Source organism: Polyodon spathula, chromosome 36 (assembly GCF_017654505.1).
Source record: "Polyodon spathula isolate WHYD16114869_AA chromosome 36, ASM1765450v1, whole genome shotgun sequence".
NCBI classification, from domain to species: domain Eukaryota; kingdom Metazoa; phylum Chordata; class Actinopteri; order Acipenseriformes; family Polyodontidae; genus Polyodon; species Polyodon spathula.
The window spans coordinates 1,486,611-1,501,541 of NC_054569.1; the positions used below are offsets into that span (position 1 = coordinate 1,486,611).

Genomic DNA, 14,931 nt, shown 5'->3' on the forward strand with positions numbered 1-14,931 from the left:
GAGAATAATCATTTTGGAAAAGACAGGAGACTAGGGGATGTTAGGTCAGAGGCATGCAGATCATGAACTAAAGCAAGCTGAAGGGACTGTGGTATTGTGAAATCCACAATCCCATTAGTTTCATAGACATTTGAATCTGTAAAGCAAGTCAAACAATTAAATTCCCATAGCCACGATGACATTGAATTGAACATAATAAAGACACGTTAAGCATCTTATGTTTTGAGTTTGGTACTGGAACCACACATGCCATTTTGGATGTCCTGGTCTGTAGAATGGCCACATATGTATCGACTACAGCACTTTGTTATTCCAAACATCTCTGCTATCTTTTTTTTTATGCTGGCTGCTGTTGCAGTACTGGGTGACCGTCAGTAGGGGTCTGTTTCCTTCCCAGCCCTTGTTTCTCACCCACCCCTTCTCTTGCTCTCCCAGACCCCCATCAGTGGACACAGAGCCACGTGGCGGAGTGGCTGACATGGACGGCGAACGAGTTCAGCTTGAAGAACCTGGAGTTTCACAGGTTCTGTATGAACGGCACCATGCTCTGTGCGCTGGGGAAGGAGCGATTCTTAGAGCTCGCCCCAGACTTCGTGGGAGACATTCTCTGGGAGCATCTGGAGATGCTGCAGAAAGGTAAGGGCTCATTTTAAGGCAGGTGTGGAAGGTTACGGATCAGCTGGGAACTCTAAACGACTGCTTGATATCTGTGCATATATTACAGCATTCGTGGCAGAAAAAAAAAAAATCTAACGCCATAAAATGAGAGATGTAAAAAAGCTATTGAACTAACAACTTTAGTTGTAGTGTTTGATCTTAAACGTAATCTGTGTAGCTGACTTCCAGCTTGCCCTGTACGGAATTCTGCATTGATTCCCTCACTCACACACTTTCTCTTCCATTAAGAAGACGCGAAGCATTTTCCTGTCAGCGGATTAAGTTCCACTTTCCCAGAGTCGCGCTACACCTCGGAATACTTTGCTAGTAAGTACCGGCTGTCCACTTTACAGATCAACTGCTATCTTCAGTCAAGCATCATTAAGTATAGCAGGTCCTACTGCAAACATTATTTGGCATAATTGTTTATCACGGTCTGTTTATTTTCAGTTGTGAGGCAGACCAGATGACGCCTGTTAACCCCACCCACACACACACACACACACACACACACACACACACACACACACACACACACACACACACACACACACACACACACAGACCAAGTTCATGCTTTAAAACACATCTTCAGATTGTTAGTCACCCAGTAACCCCCGCTCCCTTTGGTTTATATTTAAAATGTGAGCGAGCATGTTTCAGAACTTCCAAAGCACATTTTAGCGATAGGCCTGCATCTTAAATTCTTTCCCTCAAAGTGATCAAAAGTAATTAAAAGCAAAACCGCAATTGTTCTCTTCCCAGGTTACGGTATTGAGCATGCCCAGTGCGTGCCTCCGTCAGAGTACTCGGAGCCTGGTTTCATCACAGAGTCCTACCAGACCCTGCACCCAATCAGCTCCGAGGAGCTGCTGTCTCTGAAGTACGAGAGCGATTACCCGTCTGTGATCCTGCGCGACGCCCCGCTCAACCCGCTGCAGGGAGACTACTTCTCCGTCAAGCAGGAGGTCATCTCCCCGGACAACATGTGCGTGGGACGCATCAGCCGAGGTGAGAGCGCCCCACACTCGCCACAGCACCCCCTGCTGCACAGGAAGACTAATGGCTCTCTAGAGATAAATAAATATTTTTATTTGGGCTTGTATAGGGTTAACATGATCTATAGTGCAACTTAGCCCCAAGTCACAATGCAAAGAGAAGTAGGCTTTCCTCTATATTGTAGCAAAATGGGAACAATATAGAGGATATATATGTTTTGATACCCTGAAACACATTAGTTCTGTGCTGTGTAAGCCACTTAACTGTGCTACTCAAACTGACAACTTGTTCACAGTGGCCCAGCTCTCTGACCGTGTGCAACTTGTTTTTGTCAGATAACCTTTAAAAGCGTCTTCTCCTCGCTTAGTGTGTGTGTTTGAGGGTTTACTGAAATGAGGTAGGTGTTAGAACAGAGAGACGCAGACACAGGCATGTTCTGTTTGTTTCTCTGTTTCAAGCGGTTTGGGGCACAGAGAGGGAGATGATTGAGCGGTGTGATTCAGACACGCACAGCGACAGCAGAGGCTGCTACTGTTTCTGGTACCATTTCACAGCAGCGTGTATAACCGCTTGACCAGTGGAAAACTCTGCAGTGTCTAAAGACATTGCTTAGTGTTCATTCAGCTCTTTACATGCAGGACTATATATTGCTTAGTTGCGTATTCATACAGCTCTTGCATGGACAAAGATATATATATATATATATATATATATATATATATATATATATATATATATATATATATATATATATATATATATATATATTCCTCCCCTTTTATTGTCATTGTGGCCTCAAATAGCAGTAATTATAAAATCCCATTCAAATACAATAGCAATACATTCATAATCAATTCACACAAAGCCTGCTGTCCCTACTCTTATGACCAAAGACTAACCAATATTTTCTGGAAAATGAAACAAGACATTGTCAAAAAAAGCGTGATAACCCACTTGCATTTCAGTTTTCAGAAAATTGCATTTGGCTGGTAGTATGAATGTTTTTTTTTCAGGACAAGCCCTCGTATTCAAGCTGTCCTGACCCGTCTCCACCCCCCCCCCCCCCCCTTCTCACCCCAGGAAAGCTAGCCGGACAGGACTCATTGGAGAGCATCGAGAGCTTCGACAGCTGTGACCATCTCACGCAGTCCTGGAGCAGCCAATCGTCGTTCAGCAGCCTGCAGCGCGTGCCGTCCTACGACAGCTTCGACTCTGAGGACTACCCCAGCGGCATGCACGGCCACAAGCCCAAAGGCACCTTCAAGGACTACGTTAGGGAGAGAGCCGACCTCAACAAGGACAAGCCTGTCATCCCGGCCGCAGCGCTCGCCGGCTACACAGGTACGGGCGGCACCAGCCTTTACCGGGGGCCAGGGGGTCTGTACCATTCCTGGCTGCGGTTAGGGAGGTTCACGTCCACAACAGTGCTTCCAAAAGCACATGCATGGCAGAAGGTTGTGGTCAACCCCCGTCCCTAGCTTTTGTCTGGTCACCGTTAAACAGTGAAAGTGTAACGCAATTGCCGTTCATGTTTTTCTTATTCTTCCAATGTTTTCGTAACAAACACTCCAGCATGCTGTAAAACAAAAGAATCGTCGCCCCTTTCATTTGATCTAAAATGCATGTCTGAGTGTTTTGGGTTTTTTTTAACCGAGTTCAGTGGAGCAGCTTTCTTTACGGTATACCCTGGCACTGCTGCATGTAAGTACAGTCTGCGGTATCTGTATTCCTTGTTGCTGCTGGTAAAGCGTGGCTGTGTATGTGCTTTAAAACCCCAGAGAGATTGTCTATCTGTGTTTATCGGTACTTTCTGAAACAGAACTAGATGAATCTACTGAGGTGAGAGAGTAAGCGTTTTACAGGAAGTAGCGCTATCTCTGGCTGCTTTTTTTTTTTTCTTTCAACGTAAAGTTTTCATCTGCAGCGTTATCTGTCCCACATCTTGACCTATTTATCGGGTTGCCATGGCAACCTGGGAGCGGTACAGAGTGCTACCTGTCTCTACTTTTGTGAAGCATCAAAGAGGGAACTTACCTCAAAAACACGCTTTTAACCTACATACAAAAATATTCTTAAAGCGTTTTTTTTTTTTTTTTTTTTTTTTAAAGTGCAGTATATAATTAAAAAAACAACCAAAAAAAAGTGGTTGTTGTTTTTCTGCCTTTGGTACGATTTGTGGCCTAGGTTTTTAACATGTGGTTTAAAATGCTGGCTGTTTTGTTTTAGAAGTTGTTTAGCGCTAGCAGTTGTTTTGTCTTTACCAAAGAGCAGTACAAATGGGATGCATACAAGAGATGTAAAGCAACCAGGAACGCAGACTGTAACGCTGCCGATATCGGGTGGGTCTATCATGGGCAGTTTGTTGTTTGCCTTGCTCTACACCCTTTCAGTGAAGAACAGAGGAGGAAATCTGCAACAACAGACAAGTGAAAGTGATGTTCTGAAAACCCTGTGCCACTTGACACAGCATGATAACGCAATGACATGGTGTCTGGTTTTAAAGGACAGCCTCACCATTCACTGCAGGCAGCAGTTCCATGGGCATGACATCTCACAGACGCCACATATTATCTAGTTTTAAGTTATTTACATTGCCGTGGAAACCCTTAAAGAAGCACGGTGGGAAATGAATTTGTAAAGGCTGTAGTTAACGATAAGATTTGTGTACTTGACCTACACAACTGCATTGTCCGAAAAATCATATTAGTGCCAGACACAATATAAACGGTTAACCCTCTTCTTCAAAGTACAGCATTTAGGTTAGTATGTGTTTGGGTGTGGTGACCATTGCCTTGAAGATGTATTTATCAGCAGGTGTTAAATAAATCCATTCATTAATGTGCTGATTTCAAAACAAGACAAGCTGTCATCCTTGATGATTGAGAACGGCAGTGAAAATCTCAGCGCCTTGGATGAGAGGAAATTGATCTTCCAATCGGCTTTTAAAACACTCCATGCGAAAGTTAATTGCCTTTGACTGGTACTTGGTTGTAAAGGTGAGGGAAGGACAGCTTTTCTTGACGATTAAATGCTTCTTAAAGGCAATTCGAGCACAAGTAACTGCAAACCCCCTGTTATGTGTACATCTTCTAAAGATTAATCGTTGTGTGCCTCAAACAAGATTGTGGTCCAGGATAGATGACTATATTTACATGGTTTTGTGCGTAACTTTCATTAATAGCGGTAGTGGTGTATTAAAAGGTTTCTGTTTTGTTGGTAATGTAATTTAATACACATTTTTTTTGGATGTTTAAAAATAGGAAAACATTTTAATGTAGATGATATGCCAAGAATGTTAAGTAATGCCACGCTAGGGGACAGGCTGAAAAGTGGAGATGGCAGTAGCAATGTGTTTAAGAGTGTTTACTCGTGAGCGGTTTACGAAAAGAGACCGTTTTAAATATTTGTAGCTAATAGAGTTTCTGGCAAACTCTAAAATCTATTTTTTTTTATTTAGTACCCTACCCCAAGCCAAGAAAGAAATGTAGTAGATAATTCAAGTATGAGGAAGCGGTGTGCTACTCTGAAATGGAGCAACAGCTGAGAAATGATATTAAAAATGAATAATCAGAATAACAGTTTATGAAAACGCCAAGTTCTGTTTCCTGCCAAAGCACCACAGGGACAGACATCGAGAGATCTTTCTGATAAGCAGGCGGAGAGAAAGGTGAGAGATTCACTCCTAACTGCCTCCACCTTGAGGGTTTTTTGTTTTTCATTGTTTTGAACTCGGCAACAGCCCATAACGACAGACGAGAGGTCGAGAGGCTTGGCAAATTCTGAAAGTCTTCTCGTTTAGTTTCGTTATTTAGTTCTGGTCCTCTTTGAATAATATTACACATTTTGTTATTAATAAATAATATTAAAGTGTTCAATTATAAAACTTACAGGCAATGTTTTTTCCAGGTGGTATATTTTGTTCCTTCACAAATTCTTTTAAATAATTATTTTAAATTGCACAGAACTTTGGAGAAGTTTTCATATGGTTTGTAAGGGGATGTGGTTGTTCAATATCTTTTGTTTGGCAGTGTTTTGATACTTGTTTTAGAGTAGGTAGGACTAAAGACTAAAGCTGTCTGTTTGTCTGTATCACACATACATCGTAAGTATCTTGTACTTGCCGTGTGGATAGGCAGACAGACAGACAGATAGACAGACACAGTGCTCTGTCTGGAAGCTTTGTTTCATTTGTAAGAAATTCACCACCAAGCACCTTTTAAAAGGTAAAGGCATGAAAAGAAACAGGCATTCAAGCTACTTGACAGCGAGGGTAGACTGCCAGTGGTTGGGTTGCAGCTCTGCCTTTTCATAGCTTCTACCCACACTGTGGGGCTTGAGTCAGCAGCAGCCTTTAAGAATGTGTCTCGCAGGAAGCTGATCGAGAATGAATCCCACTGTATCTCTCACTGACCCCTAGGCCCCTCAGCGGGTAAGAATAGCCCAGTTCTGAGCTGCGGGCCGTCACATGGTGCCCACACCACAATGGTCACATTGTCTGGCTAGTGACATGACAGGAGATTGCAGAATGCTGATCGTGTCTATGTCCCCAGCGAAGTCACTGGGGGAACAAAAAGACGGTTTGAGGCACATTTGGTGAAATTGTTATGTGCATTCTTTAAAATAGCGATCCACATTTTTATCACAAGCTGGTCTCTTGGTGCGGACTGAGTGTGTCAGTTTTCAACAGAAAAGTTGATGCAGCACCCCAGTTAGTCTGGGCCCCAGTTAAGTATTCATCATTGTGCCTTAACAAAAAACTTTTATGCTCCTTGCTGCAAAATTGCAGATTGCAGAAAGCATACTTTTCATTCTGATCAAACAGGACTTCATTCACTACAGTAAACAGCAAGACAAAAGGAGCATACTGTAGTAGCATGTATTGAAAAAAACTTTTTAAATGTTCATTTTAATTAAGTGGAACTCAATCTCAGCTAGCTCTTTTGCATGTGTGAAAAGATACAATGAGCAACCTTACAGCCCCAAATGGAGTCGCCTTCGTTGATAGGACGGTTTGTTTCAGAAATTGGGGATCACGACTTGTTACTCAGTGGCAATGCTGTGGACCACAATGGCAATGATGTGGTCCTGCATGGACAGTAGTGGCTCAAGGATATATTAGTGAAACTGCCATTGATAGAATGAGACCACAAGGGTAGCGGTTTCCTATGTCAACTTTTATCATAATGGTCGTTTATTGCAGTACGTGGGATTGGTATTATCCCAGTGGTATTTTGTGTTATTGTGGGTGTCGCCTGTTAGAGAGTACTAAATATTAAAGCCACAGGAGAGAGCGTAGAGAATGGTGAATGAGAGCTGAGCCTTGTTCCTCAGGACACAACTCCCTGGTGCAGTCATGCACATGAGTTTCGTGCTGAAGAAGAAAAAAACCCTTTCTGAGAATTGGGTGATATCATCTGCGTGGAATTTTTGGAAAGACCGAGAGAATTAGCCACAGGGTGATGGAAACAAACAAACAAAAAAAAACCACACACACACACGCAGGCACGATATCCCAGCGGAGCGCCACAAAGCTGCCTTTGCAACCCAGAGCTCTGTACCGGCACAAAGCAAGCTTAGAAATGGATTCAACTAGACCAGCTGTCCCATTCTGCTATTGCAATAATAAGTGCTACAAGTACCTTGCTGTGAGAAAAGGGTTCAGAAAAAAAAACGAGATGCTGTTTTGTTTTCTCAAGCCTTCTGAAACTGTGGGTCTCAGCAGAATTTATTTGAGCAAGTGCCTTTGCGAAACTGACACTCTGAGCTGGTTTGGAAGTTTAGATGCTTTTCTTAGTAAATGCTAAGGATGCAGCTTTGCAAACCATTTACAGGAATAATTATTTAGTTGGGGTGAGTCAATGAAAAAAATGTATAAAACAGTTTACGACCCATTCAGTTTCCTCGTTCGATCTTACCGATATAGGCGAGTCCTGAAAAACACTTATTTTGGAAGCATCCGATAAGCTGTTAATTTGATTCAGTGTCAATATAGTGTTATATTTTTTCAGATCCATAATGCTTAACAGTTATTGGAGAGGCAGAGAGGTTTGCTTTTCAGCTTGTGTTGCAATCCTGGGTCCTGTGAATTGCGTTAACGCACTGCAGTTTAGTTTGTGTGTCCCGTTTCTAATCCATGCCTGTTCTCCTCTCTGGCAGGTAGCGGACCCATCCAGCTCTGGCAGTTTCTGCTGGAGCTGCTGACGGACAAGTCGTGTCAGTCCTTCATCAGCTGGACGGGGGATGGCTGGGAGTTCAAACTCTCCGACCCCGATGAGGTGAGCGCTGGGTTTGTTTTGTATTACATATAAAATCAAATCAACAAAATCTAAGGAAAGCACTTCACAGAACATATACCCCAATCCTCCCTCCCAATCTCACCCTTGTCGGGGGGGGGGTGGGGGGGGTGGGCCGTAGAATCTAACAAGTAATTGTATAATTTAGAGGATTGTTTCTCCTAACAAATAGCAAATATAAATATCAAACTTAATATTGGAAATAAACAAATCAATAGGTAAATAAATAAATAAAATAATTTTATATGTGTATATATATATATATATGTATGTGTATATGTATATATATATATATATATAGACAGACAGATGGATAAATAGACCAATTAATAAATGAATAAATATATTCAACAACTTGTAAGCCATGAAACAGTGACAGTGTTGAGGGTGTTGTATGCATGTTCATTGTTGCATTAAGCCAGTGTGTGAATGAGAGATTAGTCCTATTTTTCCAGTTTTATAATATTGCAAGAGAGAGAGAGAAGCGAGGGGTGTCCCATTAATTAAAAACACCGTCATGAAGGTTCTATTAACTGAGGTGGCATTTTGGAAACAGTAAATGCAATATATTAAGCTTCATATATTTATAAGGTTCATGGATTAGGGTCATCGTGTCTCCAGGAACTCCATCTATTCCTAGTCATTCTTTGAGATCAGGAAATCCAACTCTAGTGGTTGCAAAAAAATAATCTTAAATCAACTGCAGCCAGTTCAGCTGTTGTACGCCTTGTTTGTGGAACTACAGTTTGAATCATTTGATTCTTTTAAATCTTAATCCTTTTTTGAACATGCTTTTAATAAGTGGATGTCGCAGGAGTGTACTGTACACATAATCTCTCTTGTTTAGTTTTTAACTTTTTGTACAGCGCTGTGGGATGTCATGGCCTGAAGGGAAGGCGCTATATAAAAATACATCTGTATTGTATTGGTTTGAGTTTTCCTTTTTTTTGTTTTCTTAACAGGTAGCCCGACGATGGGGAAAACGGAAGAACAAGCCTAAGATGAACTACGAGAAGCTGAGCCGAGGCCTGCGCTATTACTACGACAAAAACATCATCCACAAGACGTCAGGAAAGCGATACGTGTACCGCTTCGTGTGTGACTTGAAAAGCCTGCTGGGGTACACCCCCGAGGAGCTGCACGCCATGTTGGACGTGAAACCGGACGCGGATGAGTGAAACGGAGCAGGGGTTGGGGTGGTGGGGAAGGTGTACGAAGGAAGGACCGGGACTGAAGGCTTTACTGACAGATTGGTGGGTGCAGTGGGATTGAGTCTTGAGTTGCTTTTTTTTTTTTTTTTCGTAATGCGGAGCTGTTTGTCAATTTGCTTTTTTGACCTTTTCGAAAAGAAAAAGGGGCCGTTCCGTACACGTGCGACAAAGACAAACGTCCCCTCCGAAAAATTGCAGCTCAAGGCAGAGACAAATGAAAAGCTAGCAATTAAAAAAAATAATAATTAAAAAAAAAAAAAAAAAAAAAAAAGTTTGAATGGTTTTGCTTTAATAGCACGAGTAACTGACGTGGAAACAAGACAGAAGAGAGAGGAGAGGATTCTGGGATGGAAAAAGAGATGGACAGAAATTTCCTGCTACGAAAACTGTTGCCAAATTAAATGAACTATAGATATATTATTTGTGTTTATTGTTGCTGTCTCACTCACTGACCCTCTGTTCACATGAACAAAGGGGAACAATTCTCATCACTTGGGACCAAAAAAAAAATGTAATTTTTAATTATTATTGTTATTATTAATAATATTGTTGTCATTTTTTATACAGGTTTTTGCCAGTATTCCTATTGTGTCTTAAGCTCATGTCTAAACTGAGTTCAGTATTGTATTTTTGTGGCCAAGTTATCGGTGTGTACGGTTTTTACGTAGTTGAAGGTAAATGTATATTAGACCCATCGAAAAATTATTTTTTGCAAATCGCAATGTAAGTCTCCTTAAGACTGGAGATGGAGAAGGAATGAGAAATTCTGCCCACAGAGCTGGATAATGGTTCATTTTGAAAGGGTAAACCACCTGATTGTTCTTGTACAACACTGGAGTCAATGACGCATAGTATTTATCCACTTATTTGCATAGAGGTGTCCACTCCCGTCAACTTAAAAGCACTCGCCACCTCATACCAAAAGCAACTGATTGAGATAAATCGAAAGTCTCAGATAAAAAGCTACCTGACTTCAATAACAGCAGCAACTGACAGAGCCACCTGCTCTCCATGTGAAAGGTTTTACTGCAAAAAGTAGCAGTGTGCAGACATCGAAAGGCATTAATAAGGAGGAGCCAGTCAGAGCTGTACGTTCTGCCAGATTGTATTGTGCTGTTGCACGCTGCCCTGTGTACAGTTTTGCAAAAGGTGTCGTAGTGATCTGCAAAATGTGCTTTTCTATTGAGAGTGTTATTTTTTTTAAATAAAATTGCTACAAAACTATCCCTTTTAAGGAATGTTAAGGAATGCTTTGATTTGTTATTTAACTCTCCACACGCTGCTAGCGATTGCAGCGAATGCCAAGGGGTACAGGGGAGCTAATTATAGTGATGGACACTGTCACGAACTACTGAACTGTTGGAAAACAGATCCAAAATGAAGGCTTGTGTCGTCTTGCGTTCATTCTCCAGCTCTGTTTTTCAGCGTTTCGCATGGCATGTTTTGAGAAGTCTGATTTGTTATACCTCTGGAAATGATGGACTATGTAAAACAGTAACTAGTAATTGATGGGTTAAAATGAGACTGGAGGAGTTCAAAGTTCTGAATGTTGTTTTTATGGTCCTGACTGTCACAGCAGCTATAAGCTGATCGGTTAACTATCTGTTGGGAAATAAAGAGATTTTGAGTGGTGAGCAATATGCTTAGTGCTGACTGTATATATGCATAAAACCAGACTTTTAAATAGCTCCTGAGTTTTGTGAATGGGATGCATGGTTTAAACAGAGTGCTTCAGCAAGGGAGGGGATGTAGAAAGCTTAATGAACAAAAAAAAAGGTATATGTGTTTTTGTGTTTAAACAGAGCACCTTAAGGAGAGTAGGTGTTTTTTGAAGAGCTGTTGCAGAAAGAGACCGAATCATGGACTGAAAGAACGTTAATGAAAAAGAGTGGGCAGACAAGGTAGTAGCAGCGTTGAGGGCCTTCGCGTGTTTCCACTGACGAGGGAGTTAGTTGAAGCGGCTGTCGACTTACTTGACTACGTTTCACCTTCTATCAGGATATCAGAGTCAGCTCTTTTTCTGCAAACTGTTATCAAGGGGCATGGCTGTTAACTCCGAGCAGTCAACACTGAGCTGTAGATCCACTTAGATAACTGGTGAGCAAAACAACAGAGGGCTGGGGCTGGAAAGAAATTGAAAACGAAGGTGGAATGTGTCAGAACTATGTTGTAAAGAAGGTATTATAAAAGTGAAGGCGGATTGGATTTCATTGTTTTACTTAAAAAGGTGGGGTCTGTATACAGTCTGCAATGCAGGTGACCAGAATTCTGCTGCGTAAAATGAAGCCAGTTACACTTAACTTGTCTTATGTGTCGACTCCAAACAGCCATTGTTGATTTGCAAGATTCATATGTGTTAGACTAAGCGCAGAAAAAAAAAAAAAAAAACACGTCTCTTATCACCTCTCCAGTCGTAACGTGGTATTTTTAGTTTGACTAAAACATACCCTTTAGCACTTAATGTTTGCTCAGGAATATCCTTGCTGGAGCGCACAGGCCTGTGCTGTTGGGTTGCCATGATGATGGCCATTGCTACACTGCCTTGGTGATGTGACAGTCGCTGTCAGCATCAAACCGGTGGCGTTGCCGTGACCTCATTTCGTGCAACGCCGCAGTTTGGCGCCCTGGACCTCTTGCGCCCCAGTGACAATCAAACCGGCCTCTCGGTGTCAGCCTCTGTTGTAGTTAAAGACCTTGTGTCTTCACTCCTCACATAGGCATAAACAAAAAGAAAGCAGCTGATTATTCATACAATGGGGTGGAATGCTCCATAAGTGAAAGCAAGAATTCTCGTCACCTTGCAGTATTTTTAACCATTCCAAAGAAGCATTTGTATACAAGCATACCTATATATGTGTGTTTTTATACATCTAGCTATGGTATCTATGTATAATGTATGTATGTGCATATATGTGTATGCAGCTGTGTAGAATCTGGTAGAGATTACACTATATTGTTATAGTGTTGCAAGATGTTTCACACAAGCTTCCAACAGTGTGGGGGAGAACCTCAGAGCCAATGTGTTTGAGTTTCTGGGCATATCAGACTCAAGGTTGACAGTGTCTGTTTTGAATTAAGCATGCACAGTGCATTTTTCTAACTTTAGCAAAATGAAAATAAAATGGTTTCGTGGAATTAAGCTGAAACTTCTTGCAATGCTTCGTATGAAATATTGAGTAAACTCTACCGCACGTGGATCATTCTCAGTGGACCCCTTTTTACAGATCTATATGTATACCGCAAGGAAGCCATTATTTTTGTTGTCGAGGTTATTTTATTTTGTTGCTGTTGTTTAATTAGATCATTTTTTATGTGTGTGTTTCACAAACTTTCTGATATTTTTCAAATAATTTATATTTTATAAAATTTGAAATAGAAAAGCAGACAAAAAGCTGGTGCTTTAAATGGAAAAAAAAAGGCAGTTTTAAAAAAAAATGTAGCGACTTTTTTTTTTTTTTTTAAATAAAAAAAAAAAAAAAAAACAAACAAACAAACAAACAAAAACAGATTGCCTGTCTGCAAAATAGTTGTTTTAAAAGAGGCTGATGCTGGGCCATCGTTGAATTTCTGCTGGAAAGTTTTATAAAACCGTAGCCTTAAATCTTATTGTACTTAAAAAAAAAGAACTGTTACAAAAAAAAAAACATGTGATAAAAAAAATATTTCATAATTTTTGAGTTTTGTGTTTTTATTTGTTCTCGTATTTAACAGTGGTGTAATTCTCAAAGCTATTTGCTCCAGTTTTTCATTACCAGGTTATCTTCAGAAAGGAACGCCACGCTCAATAAAGTTACCAAACCCCAAATAAATAACCAAGCTTGAATTAAGTTCCTTATTCGTAATAGACGTTTAATTGGTGTTTTTTTTAATTGCTAATCACGATTTGGAGTAAATAGCTTTGAGAATCAATCACATGTGACTGACAGAGGCCTCAACTCAGTATAGAGGACTCAGGATCGAACCAAGTGCTCCCAAGATCAGAGACCAGCTTGCAGAAGTATCTCTGTATTACCCAACACAGGTTTCATTACAACTGACCACAGACACACATGGACTCTGGGTGAGATTCTCAACACAGCTCTGTCAGTGCATCTGAATATAGTATCCTCACGTGAAACGCCGCTCCTCCGTGCTCTTCAATAAAGCCTTGAGATTCTTCCCAGCAGAGGATTCCAGTTATGCCACTACAGGGTCACCAGACCCTTTTTGCTTGTTACCTTCAGTAAATTAACTCATTCCTCCAAGCAAACTTTTTGATCCCGTCGAGACCAGGGCTTCCCAAACCCGGTCCTCGGGACCCCAGTGTCTTGTGGTTCTCATTCCAAGTGAACTCTCAAGTAATAATTTGCTTAATTAGACCTTTTTAATTGTTTCCAGCTCTTAAACAGTTAGAGATTTCAAGTTAACTGTACAATGTTACAAATGGCATGAGAACAATTAACAAGGTCTAATTAAGCGAGTGATTGGTTAGGTACGTGAGAGGTCCATTGGAATGAAAATCAGAAGACACAGGTCTCAAGGACTGGGTTTGGGAAGCCCTGGTCTAGGTGACACGTCCATGTTTTTGTATCCATGCTAATTTGGTTGATTTTACCCTTTGGCGGTCTAACGCACCATAAAGTTAACAATTTGCGTGGAGCGCACCTCGCACTAAGTTTTCATTATGATACTCACACAAAAGAGTGCTTCAGAGTCTCGCCCCACCAGTGTGGTTCTCTGTGTGTGTGTGTGTGTGTGTGTGTGTGTGTGTGTGTGTGTGTGTGTGTGTGTGCGGATAAACCAAGCTTCTTAGTTTGCTGCTTGAGCCTCTTAGACCCACATGAAACCTAGTCTCAGTCCAATCACCCCACCACCAAAACGCATCTGCATTGAATGGAATAAAAAACTAAACAATACAAAGATGGAATGCGTTTGTATGCAAATCTGAGCTTGAACTGCATGAAGATCACAAAGCTAATAAAGGAAGCTGGCCAGCTTTTACTGGCATCAGGAATATCTTCTCTGGTCCCACTTTTCCTCTGTTGAAGATCTTACGATTCTCTGTTTTTTTTTTTTTTTTTTAATTCAATTTGCATTATGCAGATATTTGAAACGTAGCTGCAAGTTTTCTGCAGCTTCCTGGTCATGTGATCTACAGCAAAGGTCTCTGGTGTAGTCGTTTATCTTTAGTGTTGTATTTGCATAACATATTTGCAAAAAAAAAACAAAAAACAATTGTTAGCACCATAAAATGAGGCATAAATAAGGCTAACAACCAATATAAAAATTGATTTGAAAGCACGGTTAGCACTCCTTAAAGCGTGCAGGCCTGCAACTGAGTGAAAACCCCTCCCGTGTAAATGGTGTTATTTTTCTGATTTATTTGGTGTCAGCCTATTCTCTCCCAGTTCTTGTTTTCCTTCATTCATATTCTGCTGTATAAATGTGCAGAATAATCTCACCAACATCATCAACAATAGCATTCTCTTTACCTTCATATTTGAGTGTGTTAATGTATTCATTTATAAATAAATCTGAAAAGAGTCTTAATGATCCTGTGAATGCTTAATTCATTGCCAAATTAGCCTGGCCCACCTCTATTTAAGCCTGACCCTATGTGCTACAGTTAGTTCTGTCCAGGGAGAGGCTGGCTACCTGTGTGTGTTTTGCTGCTCATGTGCGTGTTTCTGCTAAAACAGAAATCTGATTTTGAGTTGCGCAGAAACATGCACATGAGGTTCTCATGAAGGAGAATGCGGAATGGAGTTTGGCAATCCTAGTTTCCTGGTCAG

At 41.0% G+C, this 14,931-nt stretch overlaps 1 protein-coding gene across 3 annotated transcripts in view; it reads left to right on the forward strand.

Moving 5' to 3' along the window:
- Positions 1–11,702, forward strand: part of ets1 (v-ets avian erythroblastosis virus E26 oncogene homolog 1) — a 32,169-nt gene extending 20,467 nt beyond the window's left edge. For 2 of the 3 annotated variants that reach the window (XM_041235037.1, XM_041235039.1), the window contains exons 3-8: positions 436–636; positions 907–984; positions 1,423–1,668; positions 2,737–2,997; positions 7,813–7,931; positions 8,912–11,702. In XM_041235037.1, the coding sequence (XP_041090971.1) occupies positions 436–636; positions 907–984; positions 1,423–1,668; positions 2,737–2,997; positions 7,813–7,931; positions 8,912–9,127 (1,121 nt within the window). In that variant the 3' untranslated portion in view covers positions 9,128–11,702. The remainder of the gene's footprint in view (positions 1–435; positions 637–906; positions 985–1,422; positions 1,669–2,736; positions 2,998–7,812; positions 7,932–8,911) is intronic. The other variant, XM_041235038.1, reaches the window with a different exon arrangement.
- The last annotated feature ends 3,229 nt before the right edge of the window (positions 11,703–14,931 follow it).